Genomic DNA, 19,659 nt, shown 5'->3' with positions numbered 1-19,659 from the left:
TGTGGAAAACCAGAAGGGGTTATCTCCAAGTGCTGGGGTTATGGTTTCCTTTTAAATATATATTTAAAAAAAAAAAAAAAAAAAAAAAGAATATAAATATATATTTTTCACACTTTTTTTTTTTTCATAAATAAGCACGTAAGGTCTTTATATGGGGAGAAAAAACACTCCAGTGATTAAAAACAAAATTAGTAGAAAGCTTCACTTCGTAAATTGAGCTGAACACGTTCTCCATTCAAGCAGTAGCTCATTCACACTTGCTTTGGGGAAGTCATGGGGGCTCAAGCAAAGGCGGACTGGGTACCCATAGAAAGGTCCCAAGTCCTTGGGGTAATCATTTGGCTTTGCCTGTATAAAAAGCAGACAATGTACCCAGTTTGGCAGATTGGTGTAGGGGCAGCAACACTGCACTTCAAAACATAGCTCTGTGACCACAGGAATGTCCCCAACCTGTCTGAGCCTCCGCTTCATCATCTGTAACATAGCCACGGGGCCTTGACCTCACAGGTCATAAAAACAGCAATAATCCTAGCAGGCCCCATAAGAGGCATCGCCGACTTTCTCTAACCCCCATTGTACAGATGAGGGAATTGTGCTTTCAGGGGTTAAGCAGCTCACCCATGACCATGAGTGGAGTCAGAATTCACCCCAGGGACCCCAGCTTGAGAGACTGGGCTGCTTCCATTCTCCCAGGCAGCCCCAGGACGGATGAACACACTTTGTGGCCTGAAAAAGGCATGTGGGCTACTGTTATGGTGATGACAACATGGCCTATTATTTTGTTGTGAAGTCTGAAATGCTTTTGTGCTGATATATTTAGAACCTTCTGTGCAAGACGACACTGAAAAGATTGCTGATTAGATTCTGTTTTGATTTGTAAAGGGAAAAGTGCCTGCCACAGAAATCTAATTTCCTGCTGGATTTAGCCTCTCAAGAAGGGTCCCAGGGAAGAGGTTCCAGACAGATTGTGTTGATCTCGCTCTCCCAGATTTCTAGTTCTGCGACCTAAGACAAGTTGTATACCCACTCAGACCCTCAGTTTCCTCATCTCTAAGTGGGAACAGTAATCCTTACAGCTCATGGGGTGATCCTGAAAAGTTAAGTGGGATGACATGGGTAAGAGCGTCATGTCCCAGGGGGCAGACCACTTGAGAGTCATGAGTTTGGATCTCCCTGAGCCTACTTTCCCAGCCTGGAGGAAGGACTCCATCAGTGTTGTTTTTTTTACTGGTATTATTATTCCAGCTTCTAAAAGGTATCCTGAGTAGGGCTGGGCCTGGCAGCCCACATCTGCACGCACCCTAAGTTTGCCCTCTGGATGAGTTGTGATTTGGTATCAGCTCACTGGGGGGCCGCAACACATTCCCCAATGCCTCCCTTGGTCAACCTGGCGTAAGTTCTCCTGGACTGAGATGCCCCGTTCCTCTCTCTGGGCTGGTTTCTCAGGAGCCACATCAAGGGCCCCCCTGAGTGTCCCTGACACTTCCAACTTGCTCCCACCCACCTGCCTCGGTCCACCAGGGCTGAAGCCCTGTTCAATACTGTTCCAGCTCAGCCCTGCAGGGAGAGAAGAGCAGGAAGCAGCTATGCTTACTGCTCTGCCACAAGGAAGGGAGGTGGTGGGCATGTCTGAGACTCACAGGGACAGACCCTGGCGAGGGGAGGAATTGGGTTTCGTGAGCAGGCTGCAAAGGACAGGAAAAGAGGAGGTAGAAGATGGGTTCCTCCCTGCAGGAAATTCAGGTATTGGGGGAAAGGGGAAGAATGGGGCCATGCCTACCAGATAGGGTGACCAACCATCCTGGTTTGCCCAGGACTGAAAGGTTTCCAGGGACACGGGGCTTTCCACACTAAAACTGGGACAGTTTTAAACTCTGCCGTTATTGGACTGTGTGACCCTGGGCAGGTCCCTCAGCACTCAGGGACTGCCTTTCCTGTGAAAGGTAACTGGTCCAGTTCAGTTCCTTAGGGTGCTTCAATTCTGCCAAGGGGCTGTAGTGCCATTGGCAGGTGGCAGGAGGACTGGGGGACAGCCAGAGCTGGGGAGGAGCCCTGGGGATAGGGAGCCCAGTGCCTTGGAGGCACTTCTGCCCGGGAAAGGCATCTTCCCCCACGGAGCCCAGAGCTGCCCTGAGCTGCCAGGCTGGCAAGGCCCCCTCTCGGGCTGGCAGGGTGGGGGCGGGGAGGCAGCAGTGCGCATGCCCGGCTGCCTGGGGGCTCGCAGCCGGCAGGGTTCCTACCTGCAGGCCGTTTGGGTACACTTCACCCTCGGACAGCGAGTCCACCAGGTCCTCCTCGTCCAGCGTGGCCCGCTTGTAGGTCGACATCTGCAAAGCCAAGTGGAGCACGGACTCCCTCAGCGCCTCCATGGCTCTCAGGCGAATGGGGAGAATGGGGAAGCGGCCCGGCGCCGCCGCGCGCCCCGCCCCGCCCGGGACACCGAGACCGGCCCACGGACCGGCCCGTGGGGGGGGGGGGAGAGGGATCCCGCCTCTCCTGCCCCCTCCCCTCCCCTCCCCGCCCCCGCTTATGCAACACGACGCCTCACCCCCGGCGCCCACAGTGCAGCGGCCACCAGCTCCTCATGCTGCGCCCGGGCAATGCCTGGTCCCCAATGTCACCGCGGCCGCCGCGCGACAGACTGGCCGGGCGGGCTGGAGAACGCGCCACCTTCGCGGGCGGGGCCTGACCGGCGCGCAGTTGCCGGTTCCCTTCATGGCCCCAGGGGGAAACCTGGGGTAGGTGGAGGCTCCCCACAGCCAGCCACTGCCGGCGGGAAGGGGTCTCGCAGCAGCCCCTCCTCCTGGGAAGCCCCAAGTCACCCTTCAGGACGGGGGTTGCCAGATAGCAGGAGTGGAGGACTAGGAAGATGCCCCTAATTTGGACCACAACTGTCAAGAGAGGGGTTCCACCTCCCAGGGCCCCTTAGGTGCCTCAAGTAAGTCTCCCCATCAGAGCTAGAAAGACTGGGAAGCGGAAGGTGGAAGAGAAAAGGCAGGTGTCTCCCCTCTCATTTCCCCCTTCCTCTAGCTCAGGGATTTTAAGCCAGACAATTAATGAAAATTCCAGAGGCTTAGGGCTAGTCAAAAAACCAGGAAGGTGACCCATCCCTCCACCTTCAGTCTCAGGAGGCAAGAGTCGCAAGCAGGTGCTGCCTCCCCAGCCGGGGTGAGCTGGGCTGGAAAAGCAGGCTCCCTCAGATGTGGGGTGCTCAGGTCAGGACCCTAGGTACTCAGAGAGGTCTAACCCAGAAGTTTCCCAAAGGACCCGCCACTTCCAGTGGGACCTGGAATCCCCTGCATTTATACATTTTTCAGCTTCCCCTAGAGCAAGTCAATTCCCATATTCGGTTCCCATGGCCACACACGTGTGCGCAGGAACTGGCTCAGAGGGGTGGGGTGACTGCCTGGGGTCACAGCGACAGCTCCCGGCAGCCTCCTGCTTCTGCTCTGGCCCTCTCAGCACCCAGAGCGAACCTTTAAAAGGAAATTCTGAACTTGCTATTCCCTTGCTTGACACTCTCCAAAGACAGTCCCTTTGCTAGTCTGCCCACGGCCCCCGCCTACCCTCATCTCATGCTGCCCCCACCTCACTCACTCAGGCCCCAACTTCTTCGGCCTTCACTCAGTTCCTCAGATTCTCAAGTTTCTCCCCTCCCTCCAGATCTTTACAGCTGCTTTCCCCTCTATCTGGAACATTCTTTCCTCATCTCTCCTCCTCCCATGGCCACTTCCGCTTCAGACCTTAGCTTAAATCGCCACCTCCTCCAGTGTCCTGACCACTCTAAGTAGTCCCTCAAATACTCTGTTACACACCCCATTTTTCTCCCTTTATGGTCTTTACTGCAGTCTGTTGTTATTTTAGTTTACATTGATCCCTCCCCTCCCACCCAGGGCTGGGACCTTCTTTGGCACAGAGAATCTCCATCACCTCGCATACAATAGGCGCTTAATAGACAGTTCCAATTGATGGTGGAACAAGAGGAGGGGAAGTGAAAAATTACTCTGGGGCAGAGCCGTTGTCCTTGACAATCGAATTTTGCAATGTCCAAGGACAAAGGAAACTATCGAACTGGCACAGGCCTGGGGGAGGTGGGTACTTGGGAAGAATTTTAATTCTGGAGTCTTCTGCCCCACTCCCAGTGGATGGAGGAAAGCACTTTACAGGTGGAAAGGACTCCAGGGCTGCTTCACCTCACGCTGAGATACAGCTGGACTTTTTCTGAAGCCAGGACACTTGTTTACACTAAGTAACAGGTGTCAACCGCCCAAGGGAAAGACCCTTGAAAAAGAAGTTCAGTTCACCACACACCTTCCAAGCCCAGCACAGCAGCTACTGTTTCAGAGACACTTAGGGGTATGAGGCATTTGTCAGTTCTTCCACATCTATCATCCTTTTAAGCCTCTTGCTCTTCCCTCTGAGTAAGTATTATTGGCCCCTTTTACAGACCCTGAAACTGAGGGTCAGGCAGGTAATTTGCCTGGGTACAGAGGCAGTGGCTCTGACTCCTTCTATCTCATTTCAGAGATCATTTCTTCGAGGAAGCTCTCCTCACCACCCTCCAGAAAAGGTGGCTTCTGGTCCCCTGCCCAGTGTCCCCCCCCACCCAGGGCCCCACCTCATGCTTCCTTCTGTTCAAGCACACGGCACTCTAAATGGGAGGATCCTGAAGGCTGGGGCCAGGGTTCCTCAGGCCCTGTCTCCCCGGGGCCAAATCTGCAGCTGGAGCCTCCTCAGCTGTTGGAGCAAAGGCAGGAGGCAAGGGAGGGAGGCTAGAAGCCCATCCTGGGGGCCAAGGCCAGGCCACCGGTGCCGTCCGTCCCACTGCAGCCTGTCTGGATGTGTTATCTGACAAAATGTAGCGGTCCTGACCCCAAGATGTTCTGCGAGGCTCCCAGTGAGAAGACTGAGGATGAGGGAGGAGGTACAACTCGACCCCCCTCCTCCCTTGCGGCCCAGGTCACCTGGCTGGAGAGTGAGAGGCCCAGGATGTGAATGCGTGCCTGCCTAGCCTCATGCTGCCTCCAAGAACCTCAGCCACGCTAGGAAGTGGCCTTGAACCTGGGTCCCGCACTCTCAGTCCTGTGCTCTTTGTGAAAGGGGGAGCTGTGCCTTCAGGTGGGGCCCTCACGGAGTCCAGTCACTGAGCTGGCTGGGTGGCCCACGCTCGTTCTAATCGTCTTGTTTGCAGTGCGGGGGTCACACCTGACCCCGCGAGCTTTGGGGAAAGGAGAACACAGCTGCTTTGTGGTGAGTCTGCCCCTGTCCTCCCGTTCCTCCCCCTGCCCCTCTGCGCCTGATGCTCATGAGAAGGCGGAGACCAAAGACGGAGGAGTGGGAGCCATAGCTCATCCCCCCCCCAACCCCCTGCCCCAGACCTCCAGCTGCAGAGAAAAGGTGGTGGGAGCCAGAGGCGGGTGTGACGGTGCCCTGCTCTGGAAACCCCACCCTGTGGAAATCAAAGGCCTGGGGTGAACAGAAATAAGAAATACTAGAAACGCTCACATGCTTCTGACACCAAAGGCCTCTGGCCGGGTGACAGTCCGGCGGGATCCCATTTGCTGTGACTGCATTAGTCACTCAGAGGGTTCTCGCTGTTGGTTTGCCCAAGGCGGGGGATCTTCAAGGAACCTTGGAGCTGTCAGAAGCAGGAAGAGCAGTAGCAGTGAAATTCACAGGCCTGCGACACCCTGGCCACACCCTCCACGCTGTTTCCACATTCTTTCTGAGCCTTTGCTCCACAAGCTCCTGCCTTGGGGGCTCGTGATTGGCTGGGATCCATGAAGTCCTTAAAGGTCATCTCACACACACTCACATCATGTGTTAGTCCAGTAGTTATTCAACAGGTACAATGACAGACTGGGTAGAAGTTCTAGATCCGAGCCTCAGTTTAGATGCCTGGGGGCCACTTCCCAGCTGTGTGACCTTGTGCAAATGACAACCTTTCTATGCCTCAGCTGTTCCATCTGGAGAATGGGGATGATAATCACTGTACCCCTCGTTGCAGGACTGTTGTCATCCTTCAGGGAGTTAATACAGACGAAGTGCTTAGAGCAGTGCGGGGCACACGGCAGGTGCTCACGAGGTATCCTTTTTCCTTCCATCATTACTTATACGCTGCAACTCAAACAGCTTCCGTCGATCCCTACGGCCTAAAGAACCCCAAACTCCTCCCTCTCCGGGTCCATCCTCCATATACCCCTCGGGTGTGTGGTCATCACCCCAGCTCTGAGCCAGCCCCTCAGGGGTCGACCCCCAACGGGAGTCCAAGAGTCCTTGACATACGTCAGGCCTGTGCTGCAAGGTGAGGGGGCAGCTCAGAGGAGGACTTGGTCCCTGCCCCCGAGGGACCAGCAGCTGATACCCATCTCCCAAGACTGGGCCCCCTCCCCTCCACTGCTCTCCATCTCTGGTCTATCTCCTCCTCCATGAAGCCCTCCCCACTTCCTTCCCCAAGGTTCCCCCCCTCCCCCAAGTGGCACCTGCATTACCTGCAGGCCTTATCTGGGCATCTCCACACCCGAGATGGAGAGGGCCTGGGGGGTGGGCAACAATCCTCTTACTACTTTCCAGCCCTGGCACCCAGCACACAACCTGGTATATAGATAACTAGTTCACTAACTAGATAACTAGTTAACTATAGATAACTAGATAACTAGTATCCCAGGTTTTCACAAGGGCATTAGCATCTGTGACTTCAACAAAGAAGAAAGAGTAGAGTTTAGTTGCTTGATGACAGTCATGTAAACTCAAATAGAACAATTTCAGGCAAGGGACAAGAAGCTAGTGAAAATATGGGTGTCACTCCTGAAGATGAGACTACATGACATTTATTATTACTATTATGTCATCTATTGCATTGCTCAGTATTTTAGAAGGAAATTTCCATTTGATTAATTTATTTTTAAATTTACCACAATGTTCCTATTTTGATACTAGGAATCCTAGGAATTGGCTCAGATCCCTTTTTCCCTTGGCTGCCAGGAAACTGACAGTCAAATCCGACACTCATTTACGGGCACTTCCCTGGTCTTTATGTTCAACCTTTTCCTTGTCCACATTTTTCAGTCTGTTTTACCTGATTCTGATTTTCCATTTCAATTGCATATTATCTTACTGAATGAGTTTTGGTCATAACCCATCACGAATCCTTTGCAGAATAAAGTAAATTAGAAGCAACCTGTAGCGGGCACCTGGGTGGCTCAGTGGGTTAAAGCCTCTGCCTTCGGCTCAGGTCATGATCTCAGGGTCCTGGGATTGAGCCCCGAGTCAGGATCTCTGCTCAGCAGGGAGCCTGCTCCCCCCCCCCCCCCCCGCAACCTCTGCCTGCCTCTCTGCCTACGTGTGATCTCTCTGTCAAATAAATAAACAAAATCTTAAAAAAAAAAAAAAAAGAAGAAGAAGAAGAAGAAGCAACCTGTAGCAAAGACTGCTCCCCTTCCCTTAACCCCTTCCCGGGGAATGCAGTGTCAAGGTGCTTATTCAGCAGTGGGGGTCAGGCAGTCAAGGTAGACCTGGGCCCAACCCCAGGATCCTGGGCCCACGTCACTTCCCCTCTGGGACCTCATTTTCCTCATGTGGAGAAAGGGTTGTTGTGGACAGCCTGGTATACAGCACTGCACCCCAGCCCCAAGTGAACCCACTTCATATCTGCTTTTCTTTATGTTCTCCACCATCTTTCTCATTTACTTGGGATTTTCCCATCATCCACATATTTTTTCTTTTATAAATTTTTTTTAAATTTTATTTATTTATTTGACAGAGAGAGATCACAAGTAGGCTGAGAGGCAGGCAGAGAGAGAGGAAGGGAAGCAGGCTCCCTGCTGAGCAAAGAGGCCGATGCAGGGCTCGATCCCGGGACCCTGGGATCAAGACCTGAGCCGAAGGCAGAGGCTTAACCCACTGAGCCACCCAGGCGCCCCTATAAATTTTTTTATTTATGTGTGTTCCACACCCAGGATGGGGCCCAATGTGGGACTTGAACTCATGACCCTGAGATGGAGACCTGAGCTGAGATCAAGAGTCAGACACCTAACTGACTGAGCCACCCAGGCGCCCCTACCCTCGCCCACATAGCTGAGCTTGGCCTTCATTCAGCCAATGCTGGCCTGACTGGAGCCGGGCCACTGTGCTCAGGACAAAAATAACAGACTCCCTGCTGACCAAAGTCAACATCAACAGTGATCTCCTGCGGAGACGGAGATCAGCTGTGCTCTTTTTTTTTTTTTTTTTTTTTTAAGATTTTATTTATTTATTTGAAACAGAGAGAGAGAGATCACAAGTAGGCAGAGAGGCAGGCATAGAGAGAGAGAGGAGAAAGTAGGCTCCCCGGTGAGCAGAGAGCCCAATGCGGGCCTCGATCCCAGGACCCTGAGATCATGACCCGAGCCGAAGGCAGAGGCCTAACCCACTGAGCCACCCAGGCGCCCCAGCCGTGCTCTTGATAGGTGACAGAAGTGGCACTTTACCTCTGTGGTCTTCCTTCCCAACACACATTCCCCCAGTCTAATAAGGAGGAAAACAGCAGACAAATCCCAAGGAAGAAGCACTCTACAGAATACCTGACAGTACTCCTCAAAGCTGTCAAGGTCATCAAACAAGGCAAGTCTGAGAAACTGTCACAGCCAAGAGGAGTTAAGGAGACCGGACTCTAAACGTAATGGGGTGTCCCAGAGGGGATCCCAGAACAGAAAAAGGACATTAGGTTAAAGTGAAAGAAATCTGAATTAAGTATAGACTGCAGTTAGTAATAATGTATCCATATCAGCTCGTTCATTGTGACCAATATCCCACAGAAGACGTTAATAACAGGGGAAGCTGGGTATGTGGTGTAAGGGAACTCTCTGGACCATCTTCTCAACGATGCTATAAATCTCAGCAGTTCTACAATAAAATGTTTGCTTTTCTAGAAACCACAACCGCTGTCCCCAAACCCAAACCAGTATCATCCAGTGTCGTCAACATGCACACAAGCCCAGCACTGTCCAGTTCTCAAGGCTCTATTATGCCAATTTAAAAAAAAAAAGAATTTACTTATTTATTTGAGAGAAAGTGAGTAAGAGAGAGAGCTGTGCACGAGTGGGTTGGAGGGGCAGAGGGAGAAGTAGGCTCCCTGTTGAGCGGGGATCCCAGGATCCTGGGATCATGACCTGAGCTGAGCACAGACGCTTAACCGACGGAGCTGCCCGGGCGTCTCTACACCTTGATCTTACTGTGTCTCATGAGCACCCTGTGGAATAAGCCTGGGACCCCCATTTTATAGATGCACAGACCAAGGCCGGAGAAAGGAAGCAGCTTGCCAGTTGGTGGCGGAACTAGAATTCGAACCCAGATCTTCCTGACCCTCTGTTCTTGGGCCGCCTCCCTGAGGCCTGGCTCCCTAGGCCAACCTCCTGTGGAGACTACAGGCTACCTGGGGTTGGTTTGTGCCGTGGGACCACAGAAGTGGGTGGGGGCGGGGAGGGAGACTCCACTTTGTGCCACCAAGGGGGTCAGGTGGAGCTGGAGGCCGAACATGGAAAGTGGGGAGGCAGACAGGAGTTGGGGGCAAGGGATGCCTAAAGATGAGACTCAGAGGCAGAGAGAAGGCCAAGGGCACAGAGCGTACATGGGAGACCAAGGCTGCTCGCGGCCTCCTCAGAGAAGGTGGCCTTGCCAGTCCATGAGTCGATCACCCTGGTCTGGACCAGAGAGTCCCAGGCCGAGCTCCCTGAACGTGCTGGCAGATGAGACATGCCCACACATGCAGGGAGCTGGCAAACGCTCCCCTACTTGGCCTGCTGCTGACTCACCTGCCTGGGGGCCCTGGGAGGCATTGAGAGCCTTACCTAGTGCTGCGAACCAACACCCTCAGTGCTGCTGAGGCAGCCAGCCCACGCCCAAGCCCCAAACCTGGCCAGCAACCTCCTCCCTACTCCCTGACCCGGGCCACACATTACACTGCTGAGCACACCTCTCTCCACCTCCCCCACTCCCGTGTGATAGCCTCTGTCTGTTACCTCTGCCCCTCTGGGGGAGGGGGCGTGTCCTAGGCTCTGCCCCTCCTCCCCCTGGAAGCCTTCCTTGTTGGCCCCCTGACCCCCTTGATCTCCCATTATCACTCTCCACCCCCAACCCCAGTCCCTCACCTCCCAGCTGGCTCTAAGCAGAACTTTCTAAACTAACTGATAGGGTCCAGTCACTCTCCTCCTTCACACACCGGCTCCCTGGAACTGGCAGAAAAAAGCAGGAGCCTTGGCGCGGCTTCCAACCTGTCCTCCCTGCTGGGGTCTGGCTCCCGGCTCCCCTTGAGCTTGACTCACCAGTCCTCCCTCACATGCTCGAACCTCCGTCAAATACATAGGGTTTAGTCCGCTAGCCACAGCGTGCTCCCTATTGCCGGGCCCCTGCGAATCCACTGCCCTCTTCCCCTGGCTAACTCATCAGCTCAGATGCTTCTTCCTCCAGGAAGCCTTCTCGGACTTCACTGTGACCTTTCCTCCCCTGCAGCACCCTGCACGACCTTCTAGCATCTCATCCCAACAGAGTGACCGCAGGCAAGTGCAGCCGTGTGACCCTGACAAAGTCACCCCACCTCCGGTATGGGCTTTGCTTTTCTTGTCTATCAAGTGGAGAGGATAATGGTACCTACTCCATAGGGTCTTTATACGATCAAATAAAATAAGACACATCAAGTCCTCAGTCCGGTGCTTGCAGAGAAGCTGCACTCAGAAAGCGTTAGTGTGAGTGGCGGTGGGTTCAGAAAACGCGGAATCCCATCCTACTGGGAACAACAGAAGATGGGACCTAGAACATGCCAGGTGCGGGGCCCGGCCCTTGTTGGCACCACAGTACCTCCTTGCCTCTTCGCAGCTGCATAGTACAGAACAACTGTAACACCGGGAGGGTTAGCAACATGCCCAGAGTCACACACCTGGTGAATAACAAAGCCCAGACGGCAGCCCAGGTGTGCCAATGCCCAAAGCCTGTGGTTTTGCCATGACAACAAACGAGATGGCAGCCCCAGACGGGTCCATCCTTCCCACTTCAGGCATCCCTTCCTGGCTGGATTAAAAGGCCAACTTGCTCTGGTCTTCTCCAAGAACCAAGTTCAAAACAGACCAGAAGCGTGCAGCTGGCCCCCACCCCATGCAGGATGACTGGTCTGTGTAAGGCCCAAGCTGAGGACACCACGTGTGCCTTAACAATTTGCTGATCTAATCACATAAAACTTAGGACAAAGTTAATCTCTCTCTCTTGATATTTAAGATGGTCATGCCTGAACTACCCCATAATTAGGCTCAGCCAGGAAGCACCTCATGTAAATGGTTGTAATTAGTATTTGTGTTATATAGGTGGGGTAGTAAGGGCCAGGAAGAGGGAGGAGGAAGCAGGTGAGGCAGGAAGCTTTGGGGACTCCTTGGATCCATGAACTGAGGTAGCTGGGGCCCTCACAGTTTGCACCAGACCCCATGCCCACCAACTTACGTGGCTGACCCTGTTCGACTTTCATGAGGACTCTGTGATGTGGGCCCTGTTCTCCTTTTTCTAAAGTGAGGAGACAGATTCAGAGAGGTCCATTCACTTGTCCAAGGTCACACAGCCAGTGAAGAAAGAGCCGGGGTTCACACACAGCTGCTCATCTCCCCATCTGGCCCGGTGATGTCATGGACAGAAGGCTTGGCCTTGGGCTGGGAGGCAGGAGATCTACATTTTAGCCCCAGGTCCCATGTTGCCTTCCGCTGGGCTTCAGCAAGTGCCTTCCCCTCCCCAGCACACAAACAGAAGGTGTGCCTGTCTGGCCGGGAGTGGCTGAAAGCATGGACTGGGGAGCTGGGCTCCCGGGATTCCAACCTTGGAGCAAACCCTTCCATCTGAGCCTCAGCGCCCTTGGTACGGTGCAGACAATGGTGCGGCCCTCACAGGGGTGCGAGGATCAAACACATTAAAAAACTTAGAACACTGCCTGAATGTTATTATCATTTCCAGGGAAAGCTTGGGCTTCGAAGGCAGTTTTTCCATCTGTAAAATGGGGAGGTAGTTTGTTGCTGGAGTCAAACGGTGGTTCACAAAGCCCGTATATTCTTAATTCTATAGAGCCCTTCATATTACAAAGTTACCACGGCAACCCAAAATACAAAAGAGACGTAAGTGGGGCTGCCCCTTAGGCACTCAGTGACCCCATATCCTGACCCCAACCTGGCTTCCTCAAGGGTTCCAAGGAATGGAGTTTGAAAATCACTCCTTTACGTTGCTTCCTGACAACGGATAGCTCTAAAGCGAGGTGGATACTGGGACTGGGGGCCTGAGGCTGGGATGGTGCTTGCCCCACGGGGTGGGCACGGGGCGGGATGGCGGTGGGCGGCTGGGCTACACCCATAGTGGAGTCCAGGGAAGGGGGGCTGCTGGCTGCTGCCATTCAAGCTGGACAGAGGCCTCCCCAGGAGGTGGCTGAGGAGCCGGGGAGGAGCCGGGGGAGGAGCACGGACCCATGTGGCCCCCAGCAGCTCAGGTACCTGTCTGCCACCAAGGGGTGACACCATTCTCATCCAGCGACATTGGGACAACACTGAATCCCAGGCATAGAAAGCCTTTGCGACTGTGAAAGCCTGGCCCAAATTAATGTTTTTTGCATATTTCTAGTAGATGACTTTCTCTCCCTAAGAGCACAGAGTCTGGGGCCAGAGGACATGGGTTCAAGTGCTGGCTGAGTCCCCAGCGCTCAGTTGCAGGGCCGTTGCCTCCTGCGTGAGACAACAACTCAAAGGGCTTGGCCTAGAGCCTCAAACACAGTGCTGTGGGCCGCTCTGGGCCTGGGGCAGCACTAACCGGCTTGCTCCGTAGGGCCCTCCTCTGGTGCAGACAGACGGCAGTTGAATCGGGCTGACTGACTCCTGATCCTCTAAAGCACGGGCTTCAGGCGAGGTAGTTGGGACTTTTCAGTTCTGTGCTCAAGCACGGATCAAGCTAGATGGGGATCTGTCTGTCCTTCAACTTTAAAAGTCCCATTCAATTCGATAACTGTTTCCTGGAGGTTCCGTGGGGCCTGTTCACCGAGCACCCATCCCCCTGCCAGGTTCTCACCACAACCCTGCCTGGTAAGCCACACTGTCCCCATTTGACAGATGAGCAAACCGAGGCTCAGAGAGGTGCTGTGACCACCCCCAGGCCAGGCTGCCCCTTCACAATACACAGCAAGTACAGCCAGGCCTGGAGGGGTCCCCTGGTGTGGAGGCTGCGAGAAGACTTGTGAGGGCCTAGGGTACCAGCCCCTGTTATTTGGGTCTTCTGGTAGGAAGTGACATCCTCCGAGTGAGGAGACCCAACCAGCATCAGGGCTTACTCAGGAAACAATCTTAACTCTAGGGGAACCAGCAGCCTGAGAGGCTGGGCTCCCCAAAGCCCAGCCCCACATCACCTCCTCCGAGAGGTCCTCCTTAAGCATCCTGTCACCTCCTCCCCACTCCAGCCGATGGCCCATAATCCTTCACTGAGCACCAGAATGGTGTGAAGCACTCTACAGACATCACTCGTTTACTCCTGCCAATGACTTTCGGCCATGATCTCTACCTCTCTGAGCCTGGCGTCCTTACTGGTAGGATGAGGGATATATGATAGCAACACATGTTGCAAAGGTGGGTGGGAAGATCCAACTGGAAAAAAACAAACACACTGGCAAATGCTGGTTAAGCACTTCCTGCCAGCCTGGCTTGGTAACACAGAGCACAGCCAGAGGGGGAGAGGGTCTGGCCTGTCCCTGCCATTCCACTGAGGCTGCTGGGACACGTTCTTGCCAGGTACCCCAGACCCTCTTTCCCCACAACATCTGGTCCTGAGGGACACAGCCAAATGGAGTAGAAGGAGCACTGGAGAGTAAGCCAAGAGTCCGGGTTTGGGTTCTGGCTATACCCTCACGGGCCCTGTTTCCTCCTGGGCCCCTTCCCCAAGGCTGGACGGGATGATAGAAATGCAGCATTGTTTTGCCTGATGATTCTTATCTTCCTCTGCCCAAGCTTCCCTTAGAGATAGACCTGTCTGGACGAAGTGCAGCAGAGGGGCTGAGGCTGGGGCGCGGGGTGCCAGCGGGGAAGCTCCAACCCCCAGCTCCCCCCGCCCCCGTGGTAGCAGCATCCTGGCCTGGCCTTGGGCCCCCCACGGGTGGCTGAGCCTTCCCTTCTCCCTTGCCTCCCTCCTGGACCTGGGCTCTCCCCCTGCCAGGTTCCTGCTCCTTCTGCCCCCACTTGCCCAGTGCTCCCCAAGAACTTCATCAGGCATCAGCCAGGCTGCTATCCTCCCGACCCCACCCCTGGCTGCTTGCCCAGCACTTCCTACAATCAGGACTCCGCCAACGGACAGCCGAGGTGTCTGAACTTGCACACCGCCCGTGCCAGGGCAGTGCCGGCGGGCAGGGCTGAGGTGCGCTCTCATTGCCTGTTCAGGGTGGCGGCACCCCCGGGAGCTGGCGAAGTGGCAACCCAAGTGCAGTGACCCACCCAGGCAGCCTCTCCCGCTGTGCTCACTCCCCAGGGGAGGACGTGCAGAGGTCACAAGCGTGGTCTCGGAACAGAGTTCAAAGCCCAGCCAAGTCTTCACTCTAACCTTGGGCAAGTCCCCTAATCCCTCTCTCTGGCAGAGCTTACTCATCTGTAAAATGGATTTATTAATAAGTTGTTAGGAGGATTAGATGACTTAATAACATCAAACACTTAGAAGAGGACCTCAAAGGAATCACTTAACAAAGTATACTATTATTATTGTTAACAGTCTGAATAGCCCAAGGCAGAACTCACAACCTGGCAGCCCACAGGTCAAGTCTGGCCCACAGATGTGAGTTATTGGCCTGCAGCACTGTACCCGGTTTTGAAATGCCCACATTTAGGAGACTCTACAGGAAGAGCAGCATTTTCAGCTTTTCTCAGGAGCCGAGGAGGGGCTGCCAGGGGACAGGACACAAGTCCCCAGGGCCCCACAGCCCTCCCACCACCCCCATTTCTCCTTGGCTCCTTCCCGCTGCAGCCCAGGGTCATCATGCTAGTCATGCTTGTCATCATGCTAGTGCTCTGGTTTTTGTAACAAAGAAAAAAGAGAAGTATTTCTTGTCCCCTTGTCTTAGTCAAAGTGGGAAAATGATTTATGGGTGGTTGAAATAGGGCAAAATGAATCTGTGGGGAGTTGCCTCTGAGGCTAGGACTTCCTGGAAAGAGGCCGGAGGGGACATTCTGGGGGAATGGAAATGTTCTGGAAATGTCCCGTATCTTGATTCCCCTGTGTTTTCATGCGTGTCTATGTTTGTCAAAACTCATCAAACTGCTTCCGGCCTGTGCCTTTCACTGGATGTCACTTACACCTCGAGAAGAAAAAAAGAAGCCAAAACTGAAAGATGGGTCAGAAGGGTCTCATATTTCAAAGAAAACCGCGACTAACTCCTTCTTGGGTGTGAAAAGAATGACTGTGACTTTAATATATGGGAAAAAAGGCAGCCTGGGGTGCCCCTGGGAAATCGACCTGGTTCTCCTGCTCACATGTGAGATGGAGACCTAACGGTCTGAGGCCATGATTGATCTTCCAAGAACTGCACAGACCCATAATCACCAGCACAGTAGCTATTAGCCACACAGGGCTACTGAAATTAAAATTAACTAAAATTAAATTAAAATTAAAAATTCAATTCCTTTGGATGGCTGGGTGGCTCAGTCGGTTAAGCATCTGCCTTCAGCTCAGGTCATGATCCCGGGGTCCTGGGATCAAGTCCCACATCCGGCTCCCTGCTCAGTGAGAAGCCAGCTTCTCCCTATCCCTCTGCCTGCCGTTCCCCGAGCTTGTGCTCATTCATTCTGTCAAATAAATAAATAAAATCTTAAGAAAAAAATTCAATTGCTCATTTGCACCAGCCACATTTCAAGTGCTCAACAGCCACACAAGGTCATGGACAGCACACATACAGAACATCTGCCGATCACAGCAAGCTCTACTGAAGGGCATCAGCTGCAAAGCCCAGACTCCCTTCTGATCACCCTCCTGGGCAGGCACTGCGATCACAGCAGTGCCTGCCACAAAAGAGGTGCTCAGTAAACATGAGCTGAATGAATGAATGGAGGGAGAAGCAGCACACAGTACGGCCTGGGTTTGAAACCCGACCCTGGTCCTTGCCAGCTGTGGGGCCTCCAGTGAATCTCCCCTCCTAGCCTGATATGGTCAGTAGAGATGAGAGCATGGCCCTCTCTCCCTGCCTCTCAAGCCCAGGCACATAAAGCAGTGTCCTCATGGGGTCGGGGTAGTGGGGTAACTAGTGCCAACTGCCAAGAAAAGGCCTGCAGGAGAACTAGTGTAGAGCAGGTGGGAGGCACAGGAGTGGTGGGAGGGGCCACTGGGGGCGGTTCTGTTTGTGAGCGGGTGGCAGTGCGAGGCCCAAACGTGCAGGTTCAGGAGGGAGGGCTGCTGAGCACAGGGAAAAATCTACGTTGGCCCCCATGCCTGGCCGCCTGAATTTGAGCTGAGAAACAGCGTCAGACACACACAACGCTGCTGTGGTCACAGTGGCTGGGCAGCCACCTTGATCCCCAGAGAGACCCCTCTGTCTTGTAGGGTGTGGACCCCCACCAGGGCAGGCCAGGATGGGGCCCATCATGGGGGCTGCTGGGGGTGGAGGGGGCACCTTGATCAGGGCCCAGCCCTGTCTTCCCAGCACCCACCCTTCTCCATCTCCAACCACACGGGGACTCTTAGAAGAGGGGGCTCAGTCCAGTGCTCCTTCCAAAGCCACACATGCCTTTGGCATGAATGCTAAGGGCTGGGTAGTGAGGACTGAGTGAGCTTGGGCCGAGGATGGTCATGGGTAGCTGAGGGACTGTCATCTCCCTGCAACCAGGCCGCCCCCTTCCTTCTAGGTCCAGGGCATCAGCTCCTGGACCACTCACTGCTCAGGACCCCGTCCACATTTCTGCAGCCAGGGCTAGGTGATACTGGCTGCCCACTTTCTCTCTCCTGGGGGGGGCGCTCACTCTCCTCATTTCACTTTTGTCTTCATAGCAAGTCTGAGGGGTCAGAGTCAGGGTCTCTGTGTCACGGGTGGGAATGCAGACTTTGAAGCTGGACACATTCAGCTCAGCCATTTGGGAACTGACATTGAGCAAATCACGCCACCTCTCGGGGCCTACTGGCTTCCTTGCTAGGTAGTTAGAAATGGCTTGTGAGACACTGTGGAAAGTGCCACATGCCACGGATGCCACAGAGTAAGTGCATCAGAAAAGGCACCCTTCGGGGGCGCCTGGGTGGCTCAGTGGGTTAAGCTGCTGCCTTCGGCTCAGGTCATGATCCCAGGTCCTGGGTTCGAGCCCCACATCGGGCTTTCTGCTCAGCAGGGAGCCTGCTTCCTCCTCTCTCTCTGCCTGCCTCTCTGCTTACTTGTGATTTCTCTCTGTCAAATAAATAAATAAAATCTTTAAAAAAAAAAAAAAAGAAAAGAAAAAAAAGAAAAGGCACCCTTTGGGGCGCCTGGGTGGCTCAGTGGGTTAAGGCCTCTGCCTTCGGCTCAGGTCATGATCCCAGGGTCCTGGGATCGAGCCCTGCATCAGGCTCTCTGCTCCGCGAGGAGCCTGCTTCCCCCACCCCTTGCCTGCCTCTCTGCCTACTTGTGATCTCTGTCAAATAAATAAATAAATAAAATCTTAAGAAAAGAAAAGAAAAGAAAAGGCAGCCTTCAAACATCATCACTATGCCTGTGGACAGGAGGATGTTGGGAGCACAGTGGCACCAGGAGACCTTTCCATGCACCCTGGAAGCCATTCTGGTCACTGTCCCCACTAGCCCTGGGACTCCAGTTCTCAAGACCTCCTGAGGAAAACAACCGAGGGCTCCCACTTCCGTGGGAGCTCTGGCTCACCAGCCTAGCCCAGCCCTGCTCCGAGGGGGGTGCTCCCTTAGGGGATGCTGTTCCAGACAGGAAATGGGAAGGGACAGATTAGTCTTTGTGGAAGGTGGCCAGGTACAGGGGAGGGCCCCCCATCCCCACCCCACCAGCCTGAGCCTGACCTGAGCATCCTCGTGGGACAGAGGATGTGTCTGGGAGGAAGCTCTTGGCTCAGAAGAGAGAAAGAGCCTGGCTCACTGTTTTCCTAATACTCCAGTGGGTCATGTCTCTTCTGGTTCCCCCCAGAAGGTCCAGGAGGGGTCACCTCTAGAAACCTGCCTGCCCCACTCATGCACGGAACCATAATCCAGCTCCAGCCACTCACATGGGAACTGCCGCCCTTCCCTAAAGCACACCTTCTACTTCTCTACCCCCGGACCTTTGCTTATGCTATCTCCTCCACCTGGAGAACCTTGCTCCCTGCTCTACTCACAGAGGCATAACCTTTTTCTTTTGAAGCTCAGCCGAAATTGTGTTTCCTGTGCCCCCACCTGAAGGGGCTCCTTCCTTGGTGCTTTACTTTTACAAGCATTTCTGGAGACTCTCAGGACAGGCTGGCCTCCTTTCTCACATATCCTGCCAGGGCCAGACACAGGAGCACAATCAGAAGCCTTGATCCTCTTGATCCCCTGCCCCAGAGACCACGCATGGAGGATTCCCAGGGACTGCTGGGCTCCTCCCTTGGAGGAATGGGAAAGCACCCCCATTGGGGAAAAATTTCTTATGGGAATTGGAGATAAGATGAGGAAAGGTGGGACGCCTGGGTGACTCAGTTGGTTAAGTGGCTGCCTTCGGCTCAGGTCATGATCCCAGCGTCCTGGGATAGAGTCCCACATCGGGCTCCTTGCTTGGCAGGGAACCTGCTTCTCCCTCTGCTTCTGCCTGCCTCTTGGCCTACTTGTGATCTCTCTCTCTCTTTCTCTCTCTCTCTGACAAATAAATAAAATCTTAAAAAAAAAAAAAAAAAGATGAGGAAAGGTGTCCTGTGGGAAGGGCTGGGAGATCTGAGCTCTGGTGTGTGTTCCTGAATCCCTAGGTCAGGACCGAGGCTGAAGAGGCAGGAGTGAGGCTGTTCAGAGCCTGTCAAGGACCTAGGAAATGCGGCTGTGAGACCTTGGACAAGTCACTTAGCCTCAGCCTCCTCGTCTGAAAATAGGATTGATACTCCCTACCTCTGTTAACCAGAAGGGAGAAGCCCTTGGCACACAGGAGCTGCTGGAGCCTGAAGCAAGTTTTGAAGCCATGGGCTGATGTAGACGATCCCCAGGGATCCCCAGGGCTGCACCAACGCTCCCCTGCTGCCACCCAGGGGCTCCCCTGTCAGAAGCAGCTTTAAAACTCTCCAGTACTTGGGCTGGAAGCCAGAGCTTGTTTCCATTACTGACCTCCTGCCAAGGGCTTAGCCAGACCCAGCTGGAGCCCTTCATTCACTGTTTCTGGAGGTTATCAGAGCTGGAGAAACTGTAGGACGGCAATGTGTGTGACAGGAGCCTGGCCCTAGCTCTTGGCTAGCTGGGACTGGAACTGGGCCAGGGGGGCACCCCACTGCCTCTAAGAGAATCCACGGGACCCTCCTGCCCTCCCTTGCCCATCCCTAAGGCCCCAGTGGGGCTCCGGGGTTCTGGGGCCACATCTCAGCTATGGGCATGTTTCATTCCCACTGGGGCACGAGGCACAGAGTTCCACAGAAACAACACTGGGATGGAGTTGGGGGTGGGGGTGGGGGGTGGGGTCACTCCTACTCTGTGGTTAAGAAAATAAACTCTAGAGCC

The 19,659-nt window shown here is 54.1% G+C and overlaps 1 protein-coding gene across 3 annotated transcripts in view; it reads right to left on the bottom strand.

Moving 5' to 3' along the window:
* Positions 1–19,659, bottom strand: part of ECE1 (endothelin converting enzyme 1) — a 115,589-nt gene that overhangs the window by 60,354 nt on the left and 35,576 nt on the right. The window contains exons 1-2 of one of the 3 annotated variants that reach the window (XM_047725613.1): positions 2,549–2,592; positions 2,241–2,327 (exon numbers count right to left, since the gene is read on the bottom strand). In XM_047725613.1, the coding sequence (XP_047581569.1) occupies positions 2,241–2,327 (87 nt within the window). In that variant the 5' untranslated portion in view covers positions 2,549–2,592. Of the gene's footprint in view, positions 1–2,240; positions 2,385–2,548; positions 2,593–19,659 lie in introns of those variants that run through there. The other 2 variants (XM_047725612.1, XM_047725611.1) reach the window with 2 other exon arrangements.

This window comes from Lutra lutra, chromosome 4 (genome assembly GCF_902655055.1).
Source record: "Lutra lutra chromosome 4, mLutLut1.2, whole genome shotgun sequence".
NCBI classification, from domain to species: Eukaryota; Metazoa; Chordata; class Mammalia; order Carnivora; family Mustelidae; genus Lutra; species Lutra lutra.
This window is presented reverse-complemented; position numbering and strand designations above follow the sequence as displayed.